Consider the following 19957-nt stretch of genomic DNA (forward strand, 5'->3'; position numbering starts at 1 on the left):
CGGTCCCTGTCCCATCACTGTGTTGTTTCGCCCTCTAACATACACGCTGTTTTTTCACCCTCTCAATTTCTGCTTCCCACCATAAGCAAGCATCATCAGACCGGCCTCTGAGCCCGCTGCCTCTGTGCCCATGAAAGAGGAGGAGGAAAAACCAGGTATTTCCAGCCAGACTGATGTGTTCTCCCTTCTCCTCCATCCCTCCGCACGCTGGGATAGCAGCCAGGCACGTAGACTAGAGGGGTAGATCAGAGTTGGGCTGACTCTGGGTTGCATGGATCTGGCAGACAGCAGCTTCCTTTGGCTGCTCGTGGGGCTTTCTGCGGTGAAGGAGGAGCCGTGCTCATGTTCTTGGGATGCTTTTGTGCCCGTTGTGTGGTGAGAGGGGAAAGGAGTGAGTTCAAGGACACGGGCTGTGGTCTGAGCATAGTGGGGTCTGCCAAAACGGGCAGCACAGTTCCCAACAGGAGGATGAATTGAGTGCCATTCTCCCTTGCCTTCTGCAGATTTGTTATTTCTAAGTCTTCCCCGGAGCCTGTCAAATCCACCTTGCCATTAGTTACATTTTCCCAATTCAAAATAAGCAAAAGAAGCTTTCTTGTGTTGTTTTTGTTGTTGTTGTTTTTGGTTTTGTTTTGTGTTTTTTTTCCTTCCCCTTTTCCTGCTTCATTTTCCCACTGGTTTGTAACCCAGCAGTGCCAATTCACTTCTGGGACAAACAGAACCAACCTAAGCTTTGGTTTGGATTTTACCAACTCCCTGGTGCTGGGCAAACACATCCTTTGCCCTTCTCTCCCAGATGCTCATGCAGCTGGGGAAAGACAAGGGCTTCTCAAGGTCCTTCCCCTGTTCTTCTGCACTATTTCAAACATCTCTTCCCCCAGTGTGTTTTTCTACAAAGGAGGGCTTCTTGGTTCACTTTCTGCTGCCTCACCAGAAACCCCACCAAGACCTGGGTTTGCCACCAGACCATAGAAGCCCCAGCAGGACGTGCCTGGTGCTCCCCTTGGTGTGGAGCGGGTTTGGGTGAAGCATCTCTCTCCCACTCCCGAAATGTAAAACTGTCCATTAACGTCACAGAGCTACAAGGGAAAAGTTCTCAGGATAATGAGCATTAATAATTTTCCTGGCTCTGCAAACGCGATGTGAGTGGAGGTGTATGTGAATGACTAAAAAGCAAAATGCCTCCAGGGCTGTTTTTTATTGTGACTCTAATTAAACCCTTGCCAATTTGCGCAGGGCTTTTTTCATATTCTCCTTTAACAGCATATTAATATCAATTGGTTTCCACTTTCCAGCTGAAAAGGACAATGTCTATCACCTTCTCTTAGAGCTCATCATTTAGGAAAAAAAATATTCTTTTTTATTCCGCATTGTTTATGATCCCCTTGACGAGGCTGGGAAATCACATTTCTCTCCTACTCGGGTTTGTCCTTTGAAACTTGGCAAGGATCAAGGAATTTTTTTTTCCCTCCTCCTCCTTATGTTACCCAATTGGAGCCTGAAATTAATAATGTGGCTTTTAAATTTGCATTCCTCGATTTGTTTTCTAGCAAACCTGAAGATTGTTACCACTATTGAGGAGACAGAGAGGGGCATGGAAGCAGAGGGGTTGAAAGCGTGCAGAGAAACCAAACTAGGGATCTATAAACGTCCTGCTGCTTTAATTTCCCTGCAGGGGCTTGCAAATTCTGTGACTGCTATTTCCAAGGAAAGAGCAGAGCCTGAAGCAGGGCCGAGTTTACAGCAGAAATCAGGACTTGGTGCCCCCAACACGTAGGATATTCCTCTGCACACACACAGAACTAAAGCAGTGCTTTCAGAAGGGCTGAGAACCGACAGCTCGGTGCCCCGCTTCCCTCCTGTCCTCTGCACTGCAACGTGGGGACGTTAGCTGCCAAATCCCACCCGAGGCACAAAAACCTGCACTGCACGTGCTCACAGCCACGGCCACAGTGCCAGCTTTTGTCCTCCAGCGCAATGCAAAGCTCCCAGCTGGTTCCCAGCTCCCCCAGCACGCCTCCTAACACAGCTCTCTGTCTGATTGCTGCCAGGCTACCCCGGCCTGTCGGCGGCCGCCCCGCTGCAGGTGGGCTCTCCCCCAGCCAAGGCTGGGGCAGCAGAAGGTAGGAGACACACGGCTGAGCCGGGTCCTGCCAGCCAATCCCTGCTCCCACCGCTTTCCTTCGTAGCTCTGCGTGTCTTCTTTCCATGCATCTCTCTCTTCCTCCCGCCTGGGAAAAGGTGGGGGTTCATCTGTGCCCTACATGCAGCTGGTAATCTGGTGAGGCTGGATTGAGCCTCAGGGTTTAGTCGCATACATGAAAGATGAGGATGATAAGTGGTAAAAGAGATTGTTCTCAGCTTGCTGCTGGGGTGAGCAGAGAGGATCATGGAAATCCTGTTGTCTCCTGAGACCAGAATAACTTTGTAAACAGATAGGCTTGTGTCGTTTATAGCATAGATGCCTTCTTACATATTTCCTTGCTTCAGGTCTCCCACGTGTCTGCCTACGGTGAGCTATGAAGCTCCTGGTGGGAGCCCTGGGAGGCTGTTGGGGCTGCAGTGCCTCCTCCTCAGGGCTCCCACTGACACATGCTTTGGCAGCTGCTGGTGGTGCTCACTGCCTTTTTCCAGCTGAGATGCCTGTAGCTATCTCCCCCATAGACATCAGCATCCCTTCCAGTGCAGAATGTAACACCAGCTGGAGCCGGGCCAGGACACAACCCAGCATCTGCTAATAGTAAATGGGGGACAGAAAGTGCTGGAATTCAGGCTTGTTTGAACTGTTGTGCTTTTGGGCTTGTCTCTAACCTCACAGAGAAAAAAAATTGTATTTGAAATAGTAATAAGATAGGCCAACACCATTTGCACCAATGCCAGGTGATGCTGACAGTCTGTACTGAACAATGGGGACTTCTGAGTCTTGGCAGAGGTCTGCTTCTCTCCATTGCTTCACGCAATGCAGTGATGACATGTCAACACTCATCTGTCCAGCAGCTCCCCTTAGGAGTAGCTTCTGTATAGAAAACCAATTTCCAGGAGATTTTGTCTCCCATACATGCCCCATTGTATCCCCAACCACACATGGCTCCACCAACCCACCCTAGATACCTGAATAGAGCTTCCAGTGTCCTTTTCTCTCCTTTTTAAGCAAGCAAGTGCAAGACCTGTATTAAATCTGATGTTCTCTCTAACTGATGCCACCTTAAGCTGTTCAGAGCTCAACAAAAGTAGCAGCACCTGAACCCAAGCTGAAGCCACCAGACCCTCCCAAGAACATTCGAGGTAAGGCCATTTCCCAGAGATGGAGCAGGTCTGTTTTCTCCCTCATTGCCCACAGGTTGGGGACAATATGCCCATCCTTAGCATGCCCAGCATTGTGCAATCCATTCCCCAAATCATAGTTGAGATCAGCTCAATTCTGTTCATTCCACCCCATAGAAGTCTTTCTGAATGCTCTTTTGGGGTTGGCAGATGTGGATGGGTGGGACAGATCAGAGAAACCAGGAGTCAGTTTCCCTGTCCACCATTCCTTGAGAGACCAGTTGCCTTTTCCACACTTGGAGAACATGGAAGATACATTGGGGGTCCCACGAGCACCAACTCAGCCACGGGCAGCCACTTCTCTTGGTGGATCAGCCACCACCCAGCCCAGAACAGCAGGCATGGGGGGGCTCTGTATCTCCACCTCAGCATTCAGATATATCTTATCATCTCATGTAGCAGCTCCGAAGAACAAAGCAGGGCGCACAGCACACTCTGCAGGCAAGAGGCATGGGAAGAAGTCAGGTAGGTGCTGGGATGGGCAAGAGGGCTGGAGCAGCCTGGGTTCTGCAGGATTCTGTGCTTTATACCACCTCTGTAGTTTTTGTGCTCTTAGCTGTGGTCCTAGCTGATTTTTGAGGGTGGTGAAGGGCTGTCTGCATGGCCATCATCAAAGCAAGGCCACAGACAGGAGCTCTTTATACCATAGATCCTCAGCCTGGCCAAGCCAATCCCATGTGTAAGCAGGGGATGCGTGGATGGCTCCTTCTGCCCAGCACTCGGCTCTGTGCAGTGCAATACTGCCATGCATGGAATTTTTCATGCATCAAACTTTGAGGAGGGGAGAAGAAGAGGAGAAATTTAGCAGCTACCAGCTGTCTGGTGCAGAAATAGCTTTCAACGTTGCCAGCGCGGTGTTCCTGACTTGGCTCATCATTGTTCTCATAGCAGAGATGCTCGCGGTAGTGTAGGACGCAAAGTGGTGCGGAGCAGTGAGAAAAAGCCTGTCTCTGATTTTCCTTAAGCATCCTCAAAGAACTCAAAACTCATCCGGCTCCAACCAGACACCGGCCCGGTGGCTCCTATTGAAACATATAAAGGTAAGAGGAGGGAGTGAGGAGCTTCAGGGCTCCCAGTCCTCAAAAGAGCTGCAGCCTCAGACATGGAGAAGATGGGGAGGGTTTGTTCTATGTAAGATCACACACCTCGGGTGAAATACTGCTTGTGAACTGCAGCAGCAGAACCACGTGAGCTGAAGTTCTTTGGATATCGATCAGGCAGGCAGTGGTTGTTTCACAGAGGGTCTCAGCTCCTATTCAGGCAGCTGCAAACCATGGGGAAACCTCTGCCACGCTCCATCCTCCCTGATCTTCATTTCATTGGCATAAATCTCTTCCTCCAGCCCCACATGCATGCCTGCCCATGCTTCCCTGCCATCGCTCTGCCATGCTGGAATGTTTAATGTGGGAGCCTGGACCCAAACCCCTGATCTGAACCCACCTCCACCTCTCCAGCACTGGAGAAGCTCAGACCTGCCCGACACCATCCCTGCTCACGTTGTCTCCTGCCAGCTGGCTGGGACACCTCCTGAGCAGGATGACTGTGCCACTGAGCAGCCAAGGACTCTCCCCTCCTCTTGCGTTGTCCTCTTCAACTCCCAGAAAGATTCATTATCCTGAACACAGCACTACAGTACCGCAAGGTGATCGCCATCCCACGTCACAGTAATAAAAAGCAAACACAAGAAACAAATAATCAAGTTCTTCCAGCTAGAAAATAAATCCAGGTGGTTGTTTCTCAACATACACCCACAGCTGAGAAAGGTCAGCCCAGCATAGTGGGGACAGGAGCAACACCCTGCTCAGCAATGGCAGCTCTCTGCCATGCCAGGCAGCGCTGGGTCACCTCCCCATGCCCTCCTCCCTTGGAAAAAGCCCACACAAGCCATGCATCCTAGCACATGCTCATTTTAAGCTATAACACACTCAGCCAGAACTGAGAGTCATCATGCTTCACAACAGGCACTGCCTGGGAAAGTACTACAGCAAAGGCAATGCTAAGAAGGGACACGTGAGGAAAAGGCCAGAGAAGCAGCCAGGGCTTACCTGCATATGCAGCAGGTTCCACTCATCCAGAGACTTCCCATCACCTCCTCTGCCAGCCCGGCTCTTCCTTGTCACCACCAGGCAGGGCACAATCTTCCCCAGAGCTCTGCATGCCCCTGCATAGCCCCACACCTCTCCCTTCTCCAAAACATCAAGCTGGGCTCTACTGATTAACAAGGCAGCTCTTTAATTAACACCTGACAGCACTCCACGGCCCACTGGCTGCTCCTGTAATTATGCATTTCCCCAAAGAGCTGTGTCCTGGGGCTGGCTCCTGCTGTCCTTACCCTGCAGGGACAAACCACCCTGACCCCACTCTGAGCAAAGACCTCCAACCCAACCCCCATGCAGCAGTGAGGTACAGCCCCCACTGCAAGCACGCAGCCCCACAGGCAGCAACCATTGCATTTTGTTGGAGCAAAAGGTTTCCCCATGGCCCACCTCTCTCTTTCCTCCTCTCTGCAGACTGTGAGTGCTACGGCCACTCCAACCGCTGCAGCTACATCGACTTCCTGAACGTGGTGACCTGTGTGAGCTGCAAGCACAACACGCGGGGCCAGCACTGCCAGCACTGCCGCCTGGGTTTCTACCGCAACAGCTCGGCAGAGCTGGACGATGAGAATGTATGCATAGGTGAGCACTCATGCTGCCTCGGGAGCAGCACTGGGCCTGGGACCTCGTGCTGTGAGATGGGCTTCGCTTCAGCCCGTTTTGAGGGCAGCGTGTCCACTGGGATGCTCTCAGAGGACAGCGGCTCTTAGGGTCTTGCAATCCACCAAGCCCAAAATAATATCTGCGGGCACCAAAGCCCAAATCATCTTTCCAATTGGGTCCGGATGCATTGCTGTAGCAGGGGCTGCTGCTTCAGCAGTGAGGGTGGTCTCAGGCAGCCACGCGCTCCCTCAGGGCCAGCCCATGGCACATAGCCAGGCCTTTCCAAAGTCCCCAGCCCCTCCATGGGGCCACGAGGAGGCACAAAGCCTGCGGGCAGGGTGAGGATTCACAGCATTGTCTTCGTGGCCAGAATGTAACTGCAATCAGATCGGCTCCCTGCACGACCGCTGCAACGAGACCGGCTACTGTGAATGCAAGGAAGGAGCCACGGGGCCAAAGTGTGACGACTGCCTGCCCAACTACTACTGGAGACAGGGCTGCTTCCGTGAGTAGCCGGCAGCACTGCGGGCAGCCACCCTGTCAGGGCACAGGGAGGTGGGAGGTGGGAGGTAGGCATGGACGTGGAGGGAGCTCCAATGAGGAGGGAATCTCCCATGAGAAAGGGATCTCCAATGTGGAGGGGATCTCCGGTGAAGGAAGGGGCATCCCACAAGGGGTGGCATTTCCAGAGAGATGGAGATCTCCAACAAGGAGTGTGTCTCCTGCCCACCCCATAGTAGAGGGTGAGTTTGGTCATTCCTCCCAAATCCAAAGCAGCTTTGAAGTCTGCAGCATCAGATCTGTTCCTCTGGTACTGGGACTGGTCCCACTCTGTAAGGGTTTGACGACGGAGCCCTTCGGAGCCAAAGCAGAAAACCAAAACCTTTCTGGTTCCTGCTGCATCCGAGGGGTTTCACGCCCTGCAGCACAACTCCCACCGCCATCCCTCCCTCCCTACAGCCAACGTCTGTGACGATGAGCTCCTGCTCTGCCAGAACGGCGGCACCTGCTACCAGAACCAGCGCTGCATCTGCCCCGTGGGCTTCAAGGGGGTCCTGTGCCAGCAGTCACGGTGCGAAGCTGACAAAAAGGACTGTGATGGTGCCTCCAGCACGCGGGCTGCCATCAGCACCGTCCTCCTCAGCACGCTGGGCCTGCAGCTGCGTGGCTGGGCTGACCTCTGAGGCCGGGAGGAGGGAGCCCAGCCGAGGCACAGCACCGAGGGTCCAGGGAGCGCAAGGCAAAGGTGGATCTTCCCACCAGCTCCTCTGCCTTCCTTCATGCTAGGACTTGCACAACGTCTTTTGGCCGCTTTTCAAGCAGTTGAAAAGCAGGGCCGACTCCTGACCACGGAACCACGCGGGGCGGCCGCAGCACAGAGCTGATGGCTGAGCAGCAACGCAGGGACTGCAGCAGAGCCACGCAGATACGGCCGTCCTTCCTTCCCCGCTCCGCACAGGGCGACCCGGGGCCCTGGTGCCATAGTGCCGCAATCCAAGGGAGAATTATTTTTTTTTTTAATGATTTATTTACTTTGGTATAAGTTGGGGTGTTCTTTTTCTTCCCTCCCTCTTAGTGTCCTGTTTCAAAAAAGCCTCTCATGATAACATCAGAGTCCCGCAACACCACAAGGAGGGGAAGGGAGGGAGGGAAGAGGGACTCTGCTTCATCCCGCTGTGTAGCCCCGCCGCCAGCCGAGCCTGGCTGCTCACATACCGTTGCCTACAGCTCTAGTTGCTGCATTGATTTTGTATCTCATTGCCGGGTTTTGTTTTCTTGCACTTACAGAGAACACAGGGGCCGTTAGGCATACGGTGCGTGAGGAGGGCAGTGTCTTATCCACACATTTCCGTATAGTGTACGGTTCAAATCCTCTTTTTTTTTTTTTTTTGGTAGAGACTTATTTTTGTTTGAAGTAAATGTTATAAAGGAACCACAACTTAAAGGGACATTTTGCCATGAGCGTTTGATTATGGTGTATCCTCCTACAGTAAAGCAACTACCAATTGCTGCTTGATTGCCACGTTTTCCTTTCTGTGTGCACAGTTAATTACAGGTAAAGACTTATTTTTTTTATTCATAACGTCCTCTTGTGTTTTCTGAGTCACTGGCAAGGTGCACCACATGGTGAGGGAAAAGGGGAGGGAGAGACATTGCTTCATCACTGAGAGCCGTTAATTATTTCTCCTAATTACTTTGCTGAACTTAGGTTGCACCACTAGCTGTAGACAATGAACGATATATTAAGCCCCAGCCTTGTGGAAATGCCATTTCCAAATAAGCCTGCAGCTGAAGAATGCTGGGTAGCCCAGGGGTGGTTCTCCAGGGGATCTCAGCTGCCTAACCTCCCACGTCATCCCACAGAGATGGGGCCATGCTGCACCTTGGCAGAAAAAGCCCTTTAGTTAAACACCTTCAAGCAGCTGCAGCCTGGGACTTCAGTGTAGAGATTCTCATAGAGAATCAGCGTGGAGGAAGCAATATGCAGTCAAGCACGTCAAAGAAGGCAGGAGAAACCCAAGACAAGAAATAAGGGGATCATCATCAACACAAGAACTTTAATTGCATCCTATCCAAAGCCATACCGAGCAAAGAAATTTGGTGCCTGTTTCGAAGAGTACCACAGAGGTAGGTCACAGGACTCATTTAATCTACTACAGAAGCAATGAGGGTTAAATTCACCCTGCTGAGATCTGATCTTTGAGGGAGTGGGCTGACACAAGCATTTCCTCCCTTTAATGCAGCCGTTTGCTGTCTGTTGCCATTGACACTTTGCTCTTTCCTTATTCTTTCTTACTGAGATATATCTCAAATCCTTACATGTTACTGTTCTTACAAGTAATAGCACAGAACAGGCTGTAACAAGATCAAGGTTTCTAATAACATTTCTGGAAGGCGAAGCACACATTCTCCTTTCCCTGCACTAGTGTTTTTCTCTAGCAAATTAGATTAAGCAATGGAAAATTTACTATTTCACAAAGCCATATCCCAGACGAACTGCAGCCAGCAGATTCCCTGCAAAAGCACACTTCTGAGATGCAGGTGGGAACATGCCAAGCAACGGCAGCACTGAATTTCCATAGAAAATAACCACAGAAGTGTGCAACAAAGCTCAGAACAGCCAAGATTACTGAGGGGGATATACCAGCAAACCAAGCTTTTATAAGGGGCTGAGGAGTTTTGATTGTTTGGCTATGTGCTGTTTGTTGGGGTTTCTTTGTTTTCAAGACAAAACATCCCCAGCTTCCTAACTCAGTTCCAGAGATGGTCCCACCTCCCCATGAACCCCAAATACCGTGGTGTTCAGTCCCTGGGCCTCTTTAACCAAAGCCTGATGAACTGCACACAGAAGTAGAAACCTAGTGCTAATCCTCCTGTAGCTGTATCCTGTGCAGCTGTGTAGCTGTGTCCTGTATCAAAGGACACCTGAGAAACGCTGAAGGTGGTGGGCAGGGCAAGAAAACTAAGAAACAAAACACAAGTCCACCCAATAGAGCTAGAAGAGCGAGCTGTGGTTGCAGACTGGGCAGTAGTTGCACATTCAAGCTCCTCCATGAAGCCAGCCCCAGTCGGTGCAGCTCCAGGTACTGCTTCACCAGTCCAGTTGCATTGGAGAACTTACAATCACAAAACAGAAACCCCTGCAAGACAAGAGAAAAAAAAAAATCACTCCCAAACCCAGCATTTAAGAGAATAATGTAAATTTACAGAGAGCTTCAGCACTGCAAACCTATTACCTAGACATTTGTTAGCACATACGTGTTTATACCAAGAGAATCAAGCATTATTGAAATCATACAGAAAGAAACCATCACAGCAAGTACCTGCAGATCTGAAAGTTCTTCTTAAGATAGAGATGTCTGTGCATTAATGGAGAAGTTGTCCAATGAGCTCGATACCTCACGAGTAGAAGGGTGAGCTGACAGGTACTTCTCCTTCCAAGGAAAGCCACTTGTGCTCTTTCAAGAGGTTTTCACGTCAGCAGCCAGCATTTGATTCCTTTAAAAAAGTTTTTAGATTATACTCCTGTCTGCAAAAAGGTGACCTCTTCAAATAAGCAGAGCTTTTGATTTTACTTGTTTACCTCAAATTCTTCTTTGATTTTAACTGTTGAAAGTACTGAAATCCGTGCAATCAAAACCCCCAGACAACAAAAACTGCCTGATGTGATGGAGGACAGACCCAGCTGTAGAGAAGCCTACAGCAGTTTGGCTTCATGCACGTTTACATGCTCACCAAACAGAAGTGTGACACCTCCATGTGAGCTGGACACAGAAACGAGGAAAAAAATTCTGCCTATAGGAACTTACCAGGTATGCTGGGTCTCTATTGGTTTTGCTTTAAAGATGGGGAAGCAGACATCTCATCTCTGAGAGTGATTTGTGGCCCTACGCAGGCCAGTGGAAAAGCAATCCATTAGTGGCAGAAAGTGCTAACAGTCTCACCAACCATTTTTGTTCCATAATCAGCATCCACGAAGCATCCCAAATAAAGTTTAGGGGGGAGCTGAGAGGTGTTGTCAGAAATAAGAGCAGATCTGGGTTCTGAAGAGATTTCCATCGCCATCTTCTCAGCACTCGGAGATTTGGGGCGGTCGGCCACTGTCGTGCAGAAGTCACACACTGATTTCAGATGCAGAGAAGAGCTTCAGACTGTCCTAAGGGCTCCTTTTATCATTTTGATTCTCTAGGTGTCATAACAAGTTTCACTGCAGGGTGAGACGTGTGAGGAAAGCCTAAAGATAACCCGTTTTTACCACACTGCTGTTTTCTCCTGGCCTACAACACAACAGAGGTCCAAGAGCTCCACCCTACTCTACTCCATGCAATTTCAGGGATTAAAGAGATGGGAAGCTCTCTTTGTAGGCAAGAAAGGAGATCTTGCTTGGTAAAGCAGTGAAATCAGGACGAAACAGTCTGTTAGGCTATACAACAAAGCTTTCTGCCCTTTCTTTGTATTGAACGTACTCAGCCTATATTCATTTTCATTTCTACCATTATTTGCCTGGGAGCTGGTGGCAAATCAGTCGAGGCCTCAGCAATCAGGCACATATGGCTAGAAGGTCTCATGTATCAGCAATATTCAACGTACAGGTCTGCTTAGCTTACATTTATTTGTATTAAAGAATAACGCATTTGGCTCCTTCCCAAGCATCTTAAAGACAAGAAAGGAGACCTAATATACGACTTGGGAATGGACTCGTTGTGGCAGGAGATTGTATTATATTGTTAACATTATAAATTCCATTTACAATACAGCAGCCATTTCATCCATCATTTATTCATGCGGACTGGAGAGAACGCCTTGCATTTTTAGGACCACAGTTCTGCTTACTCTTGGTATTGTCACAGTCCATAGGCTGTGAATAAAGAACCCACCTCTAGCTGTTGGCCACTTCTCTCCATTCTATAGGCAAAAAGTAAACTGCAACGCCTCACCACACGTCAATAACTACAAAAAAAAGGCTCTTAAATCATTGGGTTTCCATGTTATTTTTTGGATCTCACCTGAGGCTAACAATGTTTAAGCTCATTCAGTATTTGGAAACTGCCAGTTTTTCTGGGCACAGCTGCCTCCCAACTCACGTGCCTTCATTTCCTGGATCCGGCTGCTAATTACGCACAGCTCATCTGTGAGCCAGTACTGTAACCCCTCACACCTCACCAGACCACCAGCACTGAAATGTGAATGTAGACAAGAGACTGGGAAGAGATGCTGATGTTTTTGGGTCTTGCTTCGGCCTCTCCCTCACAGCACTGCACTGCTCCCATGACTACCACCCACATCACAGATATCACCTGCTCTCTGCATTACTCAGCCGTATTTGCCACTGCTACCACACCAAGAAGCATAAAGCCCCCCGTTTTTTCTACAGAGTGGGATGGTGCTCCAGCAAACTGCCTGCCTTCCTTGGATGGGTTGGCAGGTATCTGTAGGTATAGCTCGCAAAGGCATCTTTCCATAAACACTCCACTGCACACGCAATGATACACAGGTAAGGAGAATTGAACAGGAAAGTCCTAGGTTGGATATCACCAGTATAGATACAGCTATGGTTTGGAGTAATGGCATGGAGTTACATGTCACCTCTACTGGAAAGGCTGCTTTATGTACAACCAAAGGTTTAGCAAGACAAAAACCTTTGAAAACAGCCCTGTGCTCACACAAGGGATTTTCCCTTCTCTATGGTGTCAAGGACCAATAGTATCACACCAGCAACTTTTTTGCACTGAGAATTAAGCTGCCAACCACACAGTTTCATTCCAGATACACCCTTAATGGCATAGACTGACAACGGGAGGAAAAGCTGCTGAAAGATCAACAGTCTGGGGGTTGGACTTGATGATCTCTTGAGGTTCCTTCCAACCTCTGCAGTTCTGTGATGCTGTGAACTTATATCAGACAAAAATAAACCTAGTTTTAAATAAGAAAAATGCCTGAGCCACTGACCACACCTCAAAGATGATTTATGGAAAACCACAAATTATAAAATTACATGGCTTATATGCGTACATAATACAAGAAAAAAATGCAGTGTTAAAACAAAATTCCTTCCAGCATGGAGTAAATACAATTTCAGAAGAAAACATGCTCTGAAATGCAGAATGCTTAAGCAGAAAGAAAACAAGAAGAGAAGCCTTAAGAGAAAATTCCCTCGACAAACTTCTGTTTAATGGCCAGAAAAGCATCCTCTCATTCACACTGTTGCCAGCTTTGTTTTATTTACAGAAAGACAGACTTCACAGCTTCCACAGCTATAGGGTCTTTCAGCAGCTCGCAGAACAGTAGCCTTTTTAATGTGTGAAAAAACAGAAGACAGGTTAACACAGTCCTGGCAAGTAGAGCCAAAAGGTTTAAGAGACAGGTGTTTTAAGTGTTCCTATTGACTTAAAGGGAGAATCCATCCCAGTGTGCTATCTATAACATGGGAGTGACAGAACTGCCCAGTTCATGGCAGTAAAACATGCAGCCTTCGTTCTCACACAGAGTGTGCAACATCGAGGAAGAGTGACAGCAGTTGTAGAAGTGCATCTACTGCTGAGAAGAAAAGGTCGGGGTTCACCGAAACAATTAAGATTGCAACATGGAGAATAACTGAAGCTGAACACCACGCATACTCTGCTTTCACTTCACAGGCATCCCAAAGCTCAGAATTCTCCCATTATCTTAAATATAGCACGATGAACAGGACAGGCACGGTGACTAACAGTCTCCCAACACACTTACAATGCAGTTGTTGCTACTAAAGCACATTTTTCTGAGCTTGGATACATCAAGCGTGCAAGCTATTCCAGCATCAATTACCATCTGAACTGCTACACCATTTTGTTCAGTAAGCCACTTGTGTGTCACTGAACTGGATCACATACACCCCTTTGGCAGCGGGATAAAAGGACAAAAGGAGGCACTAATCACTGCAATGAATGTGTCAGGACAGAAACAGAAATAAGATGATGGTTAAACTCTAGCCAGAGAAATCTAGCAGTTCATTTGCTCAGGAAAAGCCATTGCCATTATGGAACCAAAAGCACCCCCACATGCTGGTTAAGTGGATGGTTTTCAGTACTTCACCCTACCAGAACCTGCCCCCCAGTTATGTGACAATGCTTCCATTTCAGGTGCAAGATTCACCTTACCAGAGCTCACTCACAAAGACAACATTGGTTTCTTTTTAGGTCTCAGATCTCATCAGGCCACAGCAGTCATAGTACAAACAGTCCCTCTCAAGTCAGTGTTGGAAAGGGACAGCACAATACCAACCTGGGTCATAAAGCCCTGAATTTGAACACAAGAGCCTGGAGATAACAACCTGGCTTGCAAGCAAAATCCCTAACTCATGTTACTGCAGCAAGGTGCCACACTCTTGGGCAGAAGCATGCAAGACTATCTCCATGCAAAACCCCATGCATAGCAAACATTACTGTTCGCTTGCTTAAGACAGACGCGTTGTATTCCAGAAGAAGAATACTTCATTCTTAAGAGAAATAATTCCACTTTTATTGTGAAATGTTAATGATGACAGGATGCTTTCTTAAAATAGGTATTTCTTCCCCCCTGCAACCTCATTTTACTGGTTACTTCTTCTTCATCAACACAGTGAAAAGAATCCAGTAATAACACTTAGAATGAACCTTCTCCTTTTTTATCTCTAGATCTCCAAGAGCAACATACAAAGAAACTTAAGTGTCATTATCAATAAGTGTTAACTAGATCTTTGACTCAGATTCCACAGTCCTGTTGATTATTCATCACAAGGACTCACTGGGTTCAAACAGACCTCCCAGGCTTTAATCTGCAGTTTGTACTGCCACTGCAAGAGGAAAAGGATTCCAGCTGACGAAGCAGCAAGAGCAAAACTCAAGGCACATTTATATAAATGAAAGCTCTTCTGTTCCTATAAAAACAGACAATAAAATACACAAAATAAGTAGAATTCTCTTCATTCAGCCAACGTACATCTGCCTTCAGCCTTCCCTGAGGCAGTAGTGGAACACGAGGAAGACTCACTGTTACCACGTTACCAACACACACACTTTTCTATTAAATAAATTAGACTTACTGGTACAAAAGGAAAACAGTCTGGCTGTTTTTTTTGTTTGTTTTTTTGTGTTTTTTTTCCCCTCTTTTTTGTTTTGGTAAGGTTAGGTCTGGGTTGTTTTTTTGTTTTGTTTTTATTTTATATTTTGCTCTTGTTCTTCATTAAAAAAAAAAAATCACATAGCTAAGAAATCTGCATTTGCACAAGGAAATGAGAAGTTATATTTGCCCAATTAAATCTTAAAATAATTTTGCATACTGTACAAATATACAACATTTACAACCTTAACTTCCTAGATGACAAAATTCACTGCCATTCCAAGTAATGCAACTCTCCAACTTTTCTCTTCAAAAGCTCTTAACTGCCAGATACACAGTCCCTTTTGTAACTAGAGACATTTAAAATGATGGATCTTCTGACAGTAGTAGTATTACTATAAGAGAGTCCCAGGTGCACTAAATATTTTAAAGTACATTCTTTGTTAGATAGAAACCTGGGAATAGATTTTCATTAACGAGCCAACACTGAAGTACTGGAGTCAGTGAGAGGTCCTTCTTCGCTTGGCACTGCTGGAGTCTGTGCTCACTGATGACGACTCTGATGTTCTCCTCATTGAAGTACGTGGGTCTTTGTTCCACTTACTGCTATTACATTGACCTCTTTCACTGCTGGCTTTCGAATGGCGTTCTGGCAACTGAGCTCTCCTGTCACCCTCTAGTTTAGCTGCATAAGGTGACGTGGAAGGCATGTCACACTGTCCCTTTGTTTGTTGGTGCTTCCTAGAAGGCTCCGTTCTGGAAATCCGATCCCTGGCAGCTGAGGACGCATCCAGACGCTGCTGCAGCGTTGATTCTCGACTCCTGTGGGCTGACTGACTGCTGTGTTTTGGGTCCTGCTCCTTCCCTTTAGTTTCAGTCCTGCTGGCCATACTTGCCAGCCTTGGGTCCCGCGGTTTCTCTTTATCAGCAGGGAGTGCTGCAGCCTCCACTGGTGCAGAGATGCTGGCTCTCCGGGAGTCTGCAACCTGAGTTCCCTGTGGCACTGCATGGCCAGAACCAGCACCAAGTTCCCGTGGTCTGCTGGCCTCCCTTGGATTTGCAGGCTCACCTACCTTCCTACTAGAAGAAGCCGCCTCTGCCAGAGGAGCTTTTGTTGTCCCTGCTTTGGTGGGAAGCTGGCATGGGGGATTCTGTGGTGTTGGTTTGAGCTTCAGAATCTTAAGTGCATCTTTCTTGTAGCTTTTGTCTGATGTCTTGATAATTGCACCTCTTCTCTGAGCATCCTGAATCAACTCGTTCCAGTCTTTATTCTCCTTAATGGTAAAGAACAAAAAAAACCCAACCCACACCAAAAGAAAACATTTATCAGAAGGAAAACAACACATGGACAGAGGTTTTGGAGGATACAAAACCCCTTTAATCAAGGTACCTGACAACTGTAACGGAAACCACATAATGTTCCTTCTGGAATAGAAGGATCTAAACTTTCACTGGCGAAACAGCAGTAGGCACTCTGGCTGCTGTAACACAGGGAAGGTTACTTTCAGCAATCTGAACTACTGTTTAAGTGATAATTTCTGTATCTATGAAGGCCTAGAGTATTTCCAGTGTGAAATGTGGGTCTAATGCCCCCTAGTGATGCAGCTAACCTCCCTTGCAATGGAAAAAGAATAAAACCAAAAACAATAAGACAAAGTCTATTCAAGAGTACTTCTGCACATTTCACAGGACCTTTATGACCCCCTCCCCCCAGATATGCATATCTGTTTCAGAAACATTTGTTTCAAAAAAAAAAAAATACCATCAAATAGTATTTTCAGAAACCACACGGCTATACAGAGTAGCGTCAAAACCAATCTGAACATCAGGGGAATGTTTGGGGTGTTTTGCAGTTTTCAATCTTTCCTTGCTCTAGAATCCTATGACAACTGCAGTAAGTGGAAGAACAGTAAGGATCAAGAAGGAAAGTATCTCTGCCATCGTTCTATCTCGCCTATCTTTGAAGCCTCCGTTCTTCAGCTGTAGAGGCCTGTGTTATAATTTAGTTACTGAAAATACTGACTCGACCTAAAAGGATAGATTACAGTCATTTGATTAACACTGTACCTACCATGAGTGTTTTCAGTCTTCCAAGGATGAAGAGGCTGAATCTGGCTCGGGTAATTGTAACATTCAAACGCTGAAGACTTGCCAGAAACCTAGGAGACATGACAAAATGGAGCTCCTGAGTTACTTCTTGGAAGAGACTTAAAAGCAGTAAGGAAATATTCAGTTAATGTGAGATGAAGACAACAGAAACAGCCCATGACCCATTCCCAGATGCCACTGCAGCAGCCCTGCTTTACATGAAGGCCTTCAGATGAATTGCTTTTCCTTCTTTCTCCACTGATGCCTTGCAGGGAATTCCAGTCCTTTCCAGCTCTTACCATCAATGTTTCCTTTCTTAGTGCAAATCCCCTCTTAATGCCAACTACTGCTTCCTTAAATGTTCCTCAAAGTACAGAAGTCATCAACCTCACTTCACCTATCAAGACTTTAAGCTTCTTTTTGACTTGAACTGAAATAGATTAACAATATTTGGCATGATTAATGGAAAAAATTTCTACTGAAATGCTGAATGTTGGACTTCAACATTTTATTTTAAAAGTGAATTACTCTGGCAGAATATGAAGGAAAACCTGCTATATCATGTTTCAAGATCAGAAAAGCACAACACAACCCTTGCAGAAGAAAATATTCATGTTGCAAGCATGAGATTACCTAGCCTGTTTCCGTGGGATCACAAACCAAGGTGCTGAAACCTACAAATAAACATTCAGTGTATTCTTGAACACTGATTTCCGTTAGGGCTCCTCCCCAACAAATCTTCAGAGTGGAAAAAAACAAAGGCACCTCTCAGTTATGAAACTTACATTCTTCCTATAATGAAGAAGTTCCCAAAATGCACAGCTTATTCTGTACTAACAAAGCTTGCAATTCAAAGACAAGTCTCTGCACAACTTAATTTCAATGGATCCAACATCAGTGCCTGACAGCGTGGTGATGACGCTGCTGACCTACAAGACCTGCAGTAAAGACTGCAAAAGTCACAGAACCACACCAGAGGATTTGGCCACTGAGTGAAAAAGGACAGAGGCAGGGGAGCAGATCCAACAGCACAGATGATACAAATCTACAGGTCTTAAAGAAGCAACAACAACAACAAAAAAAAGTGGTCTTGAAAGAACATCATAGTCTTAACAGCATTTAAAATTGAAAGAGGACAAGAGGTTTGGTCTAAGAAAAGGAAAAAAATCCTTTAACTGTCGTGTCTTGTGAGATTTTTTTCCTCCTTTTGCAAGGTACTTTCAGAGCAAATTTAATGCTGGACTAGCAACCTTGGAGACCAAAATACTTTGCTCAGCTAAGAGATCAGCAGTAATGGTGATGGCAAACATTCCCAGCACATCTTGCCAATGACACTTGACTTTGTAACAGAGATGCCCAACTCATCAGTACATATAGCTTTTAAGGCATACCACTGCCAAAGTTTTATTATGTAAATCTCCAGCACAGTAAGTTGCAAAGTTTTGTTCTGAAAGAACAGATAGAGGTTATGTCCCAGGCCAGCCAGAAGCACTGGCAGGTTCTAGCTGCCTTCAGTTTCCAATCTCAATCAACTAGATTAAGATACCTTCAGAAGGCATCATTGTTTAACACAATTTGGGTCTTTTATCCTTCCCAAAGCAGCACAGGTCAACATAATTAAAAGCCCTTAAGCTAACAACTAGGAAATTAGTACCAGAAAAGCATAAACAGCTTAGTGAAACCTGGTGTGTGGAAACAAAGATTTCTGTTTATGTGAACAGCCTTCCCATGGATTAATTTAAAAGCTAATGAACTAGAAGGCAGCACACTACTGCCATTTCTAAATTGAAGCAATCAGTAAGCTACGGAGAATATTATTAAAGTAAATTAAAGTAAATTAATAACTGTGTAACTGTTGTCTGGAGGGACAAACAGTACACCTGGCATTCAGTTCCTTCTGTTTCAGACTGGAAAAAAACCTACATGAACTATCAAATCTGCAAGCTTAATTCAAGACTTTCTGCATATCAACATAGGCATGCTGCTCTACAAATCAAAGATACAGCTGCTCTGCATGACATTCCCAAACTACAGGATGGTAACAGGTTGGCCGTGCTTTTACAGACAGAATGCTGTATTAATAATCTAACAATGGTGACAAAAAATGTTAAATCACAGTACAGAGTAAAAGCTAAAAGCAAAGTCCTGCAGTACACTAAGGAGCCTGCCAAAACTAAACAATGCCAGGCTAAAACAGATCTGTGCATTCATCAACATATAACGCAGAACATACTTAGCACTGGGGGGGATGTCAAACCACTGACATCAATTCATGCAGATGGCTTTTCATCTGCTAGCTGTGGTGACTTGTTCTCTAATAACTTTTCTACTGAGAATGTTTAAAATATAATGACAATATCTAGAGTGTTACTGGGAATGAGACTTGGAAATCACTGGAGATGGACGTACCCAATGGAGCCTTTGGAGCTGTTTGCCCGGACACACGTCACTATGATGCAATCCTTCTCTCGTCCCTGAAATGCATCCACTGTATCCACTTCTCCTGGGCTGTTGAAGAAAATATTAATCAAGCCATTAAGTTGTTAGTTGGATTTTTAAGCAACACACTGATGCAAGTGGCCTAAGCTATCCAGAACGATCAGCTGTCAGAACTATTCAAACTAAGTTTCTGCTTCTGAACTTGAAAAGATTCAGTGTGTGGATATAAAGCAAAATTTCCTTTTTTGAGACCAAGATCACTGCTAAAAAGCTGTTCAGTTCCACATCACTTGGAATTTTAGATTTTCTTTCAAGTCAGCTACACTCGGAACAGCAATATAATCAAAGCACACAGACAAGCAATAACTAAGAAATGGTACAAAGAGACCACATTTGTTTTAAGAGAAAGGGTTGGTGACATCCTTTTTTAAAGGCATTACCAAGTGCAGATTTTGGCACTACACACAGAACTTTTAAAGTTTTTGCTGTGATTTTAAGAGGGTAATCAAGGGACTAATACACAAGAGCCACTTCCCATTTGAAACATCATGGTTTATTTACCTGTTATTCTTGAACACTCTGTCGAGTTCTTCTTGAATTTTCTTTTTCTGTGCACTGTAAGGTGTAATTATTCCAATGCGACGAAGACCTAGATCCTTCCTTTTTTCTTTAATTGTTCTAATTATTTCTAACACCAGTTTCACTTCTTGGGGATTACTAAAAGAGCTGAACAAGAAATGAAAGAAATGTTAAAAAAAATATACATCTGACAGCTTCTGAATTCAACAGTTCAGTCAAATTGGAAGTGGAATTGAGATTCAAAGACCCCC

General features: G+C 46.1%; 2 protein-coding genes across 9 annotated transcripts in view; one reads left to right on the forward strand and one right to left on the reverse strand.

Moving 5' to 3' along the window:
- NTNG2 (netrin G2) overlaps positions 1-8106 on the forward strand; it is a 36738-nt gene extending 28632 nt beyond the window's left edge. For 2 of the 6 annotated variants that reach the window (XM_010720929.3, XM_010720930.3), the window contains 6 exons: positions 3211-3285; positions 3724-3789; positions 4290-4364; positions 5835-6002; positions 6394-6528; positions 6984-8106. In XM_010720929.3, the coding sequence (XP_010719231.1) occupies positions 3211-3285; positions 3724-3789; positions 4290-4364; positions 5835-6002; positions 6394-6528; positions 6984-7207 (743 nt within the window). In that variant the 3' untranslated portion in view covers positions 7208-8106. Of the gene's footprint in view, positions 1-86; positions 156-3210; positions 3286-3723; positions 3790-4289; positions 4365-5834; positions 6003-6393; positions 6529-6983 lie in introns of all 6 variants that reach the window. The other 4 variants (XM_010720931.3, XM_019621469.2, XM_019621470.2 and 1 more) reach the window with 4 other exon arrangements.
- A 5893-nt stretch (positions 8107-13999) lies between these two features.
- Positions 14000-19957, reverse strand: part of SETX (senataxin) — a 29191-nt gene continuing 23233 nt past the window's right edge. For all 3 annotated transcript variants that reach the window (XM_010720933.3, XM_010720934.3, XM_019621468.2), the window contains exons 23-26: positions 19689-19853; positions 19098-19196; positions 16672-16759; positions 14000-15874 (exon numbers count right to left, since the gene is read on the reverse strand). In XM_010720933.3, the coding sequence (XP_010719235.1) occupies positions 15101-15874; positions 16672-16759; positions 19098-19196; positions 19689-19853 (1126 nt within the window). In that variant the 3' untranslated portion in view covers positions 14000-15100. The remainder of the gene's footprint in view (positions 15875-16671; positions 16760-19097; positions 19197-19688; positions 19854-19957) is intronic.

The sequence above is a fragment of the Meleagris gallopavo genome, chromosome 19 (assembly GCF_000146605.3).
Source record: "Meleagris gallopavo isolate NT-WF06-2002-E0010 breed Aviagen turkey brand Nicholas breeding stock chromosome 19, Turkey_5.1, whole genome shotgun sequence".
NCBI classification, from domain to species: Eukaryota; Metazoa; Chordata; class Aves; order Galliformes; family Phasianidae; genus Meleagris; species Meleagris gallopavo.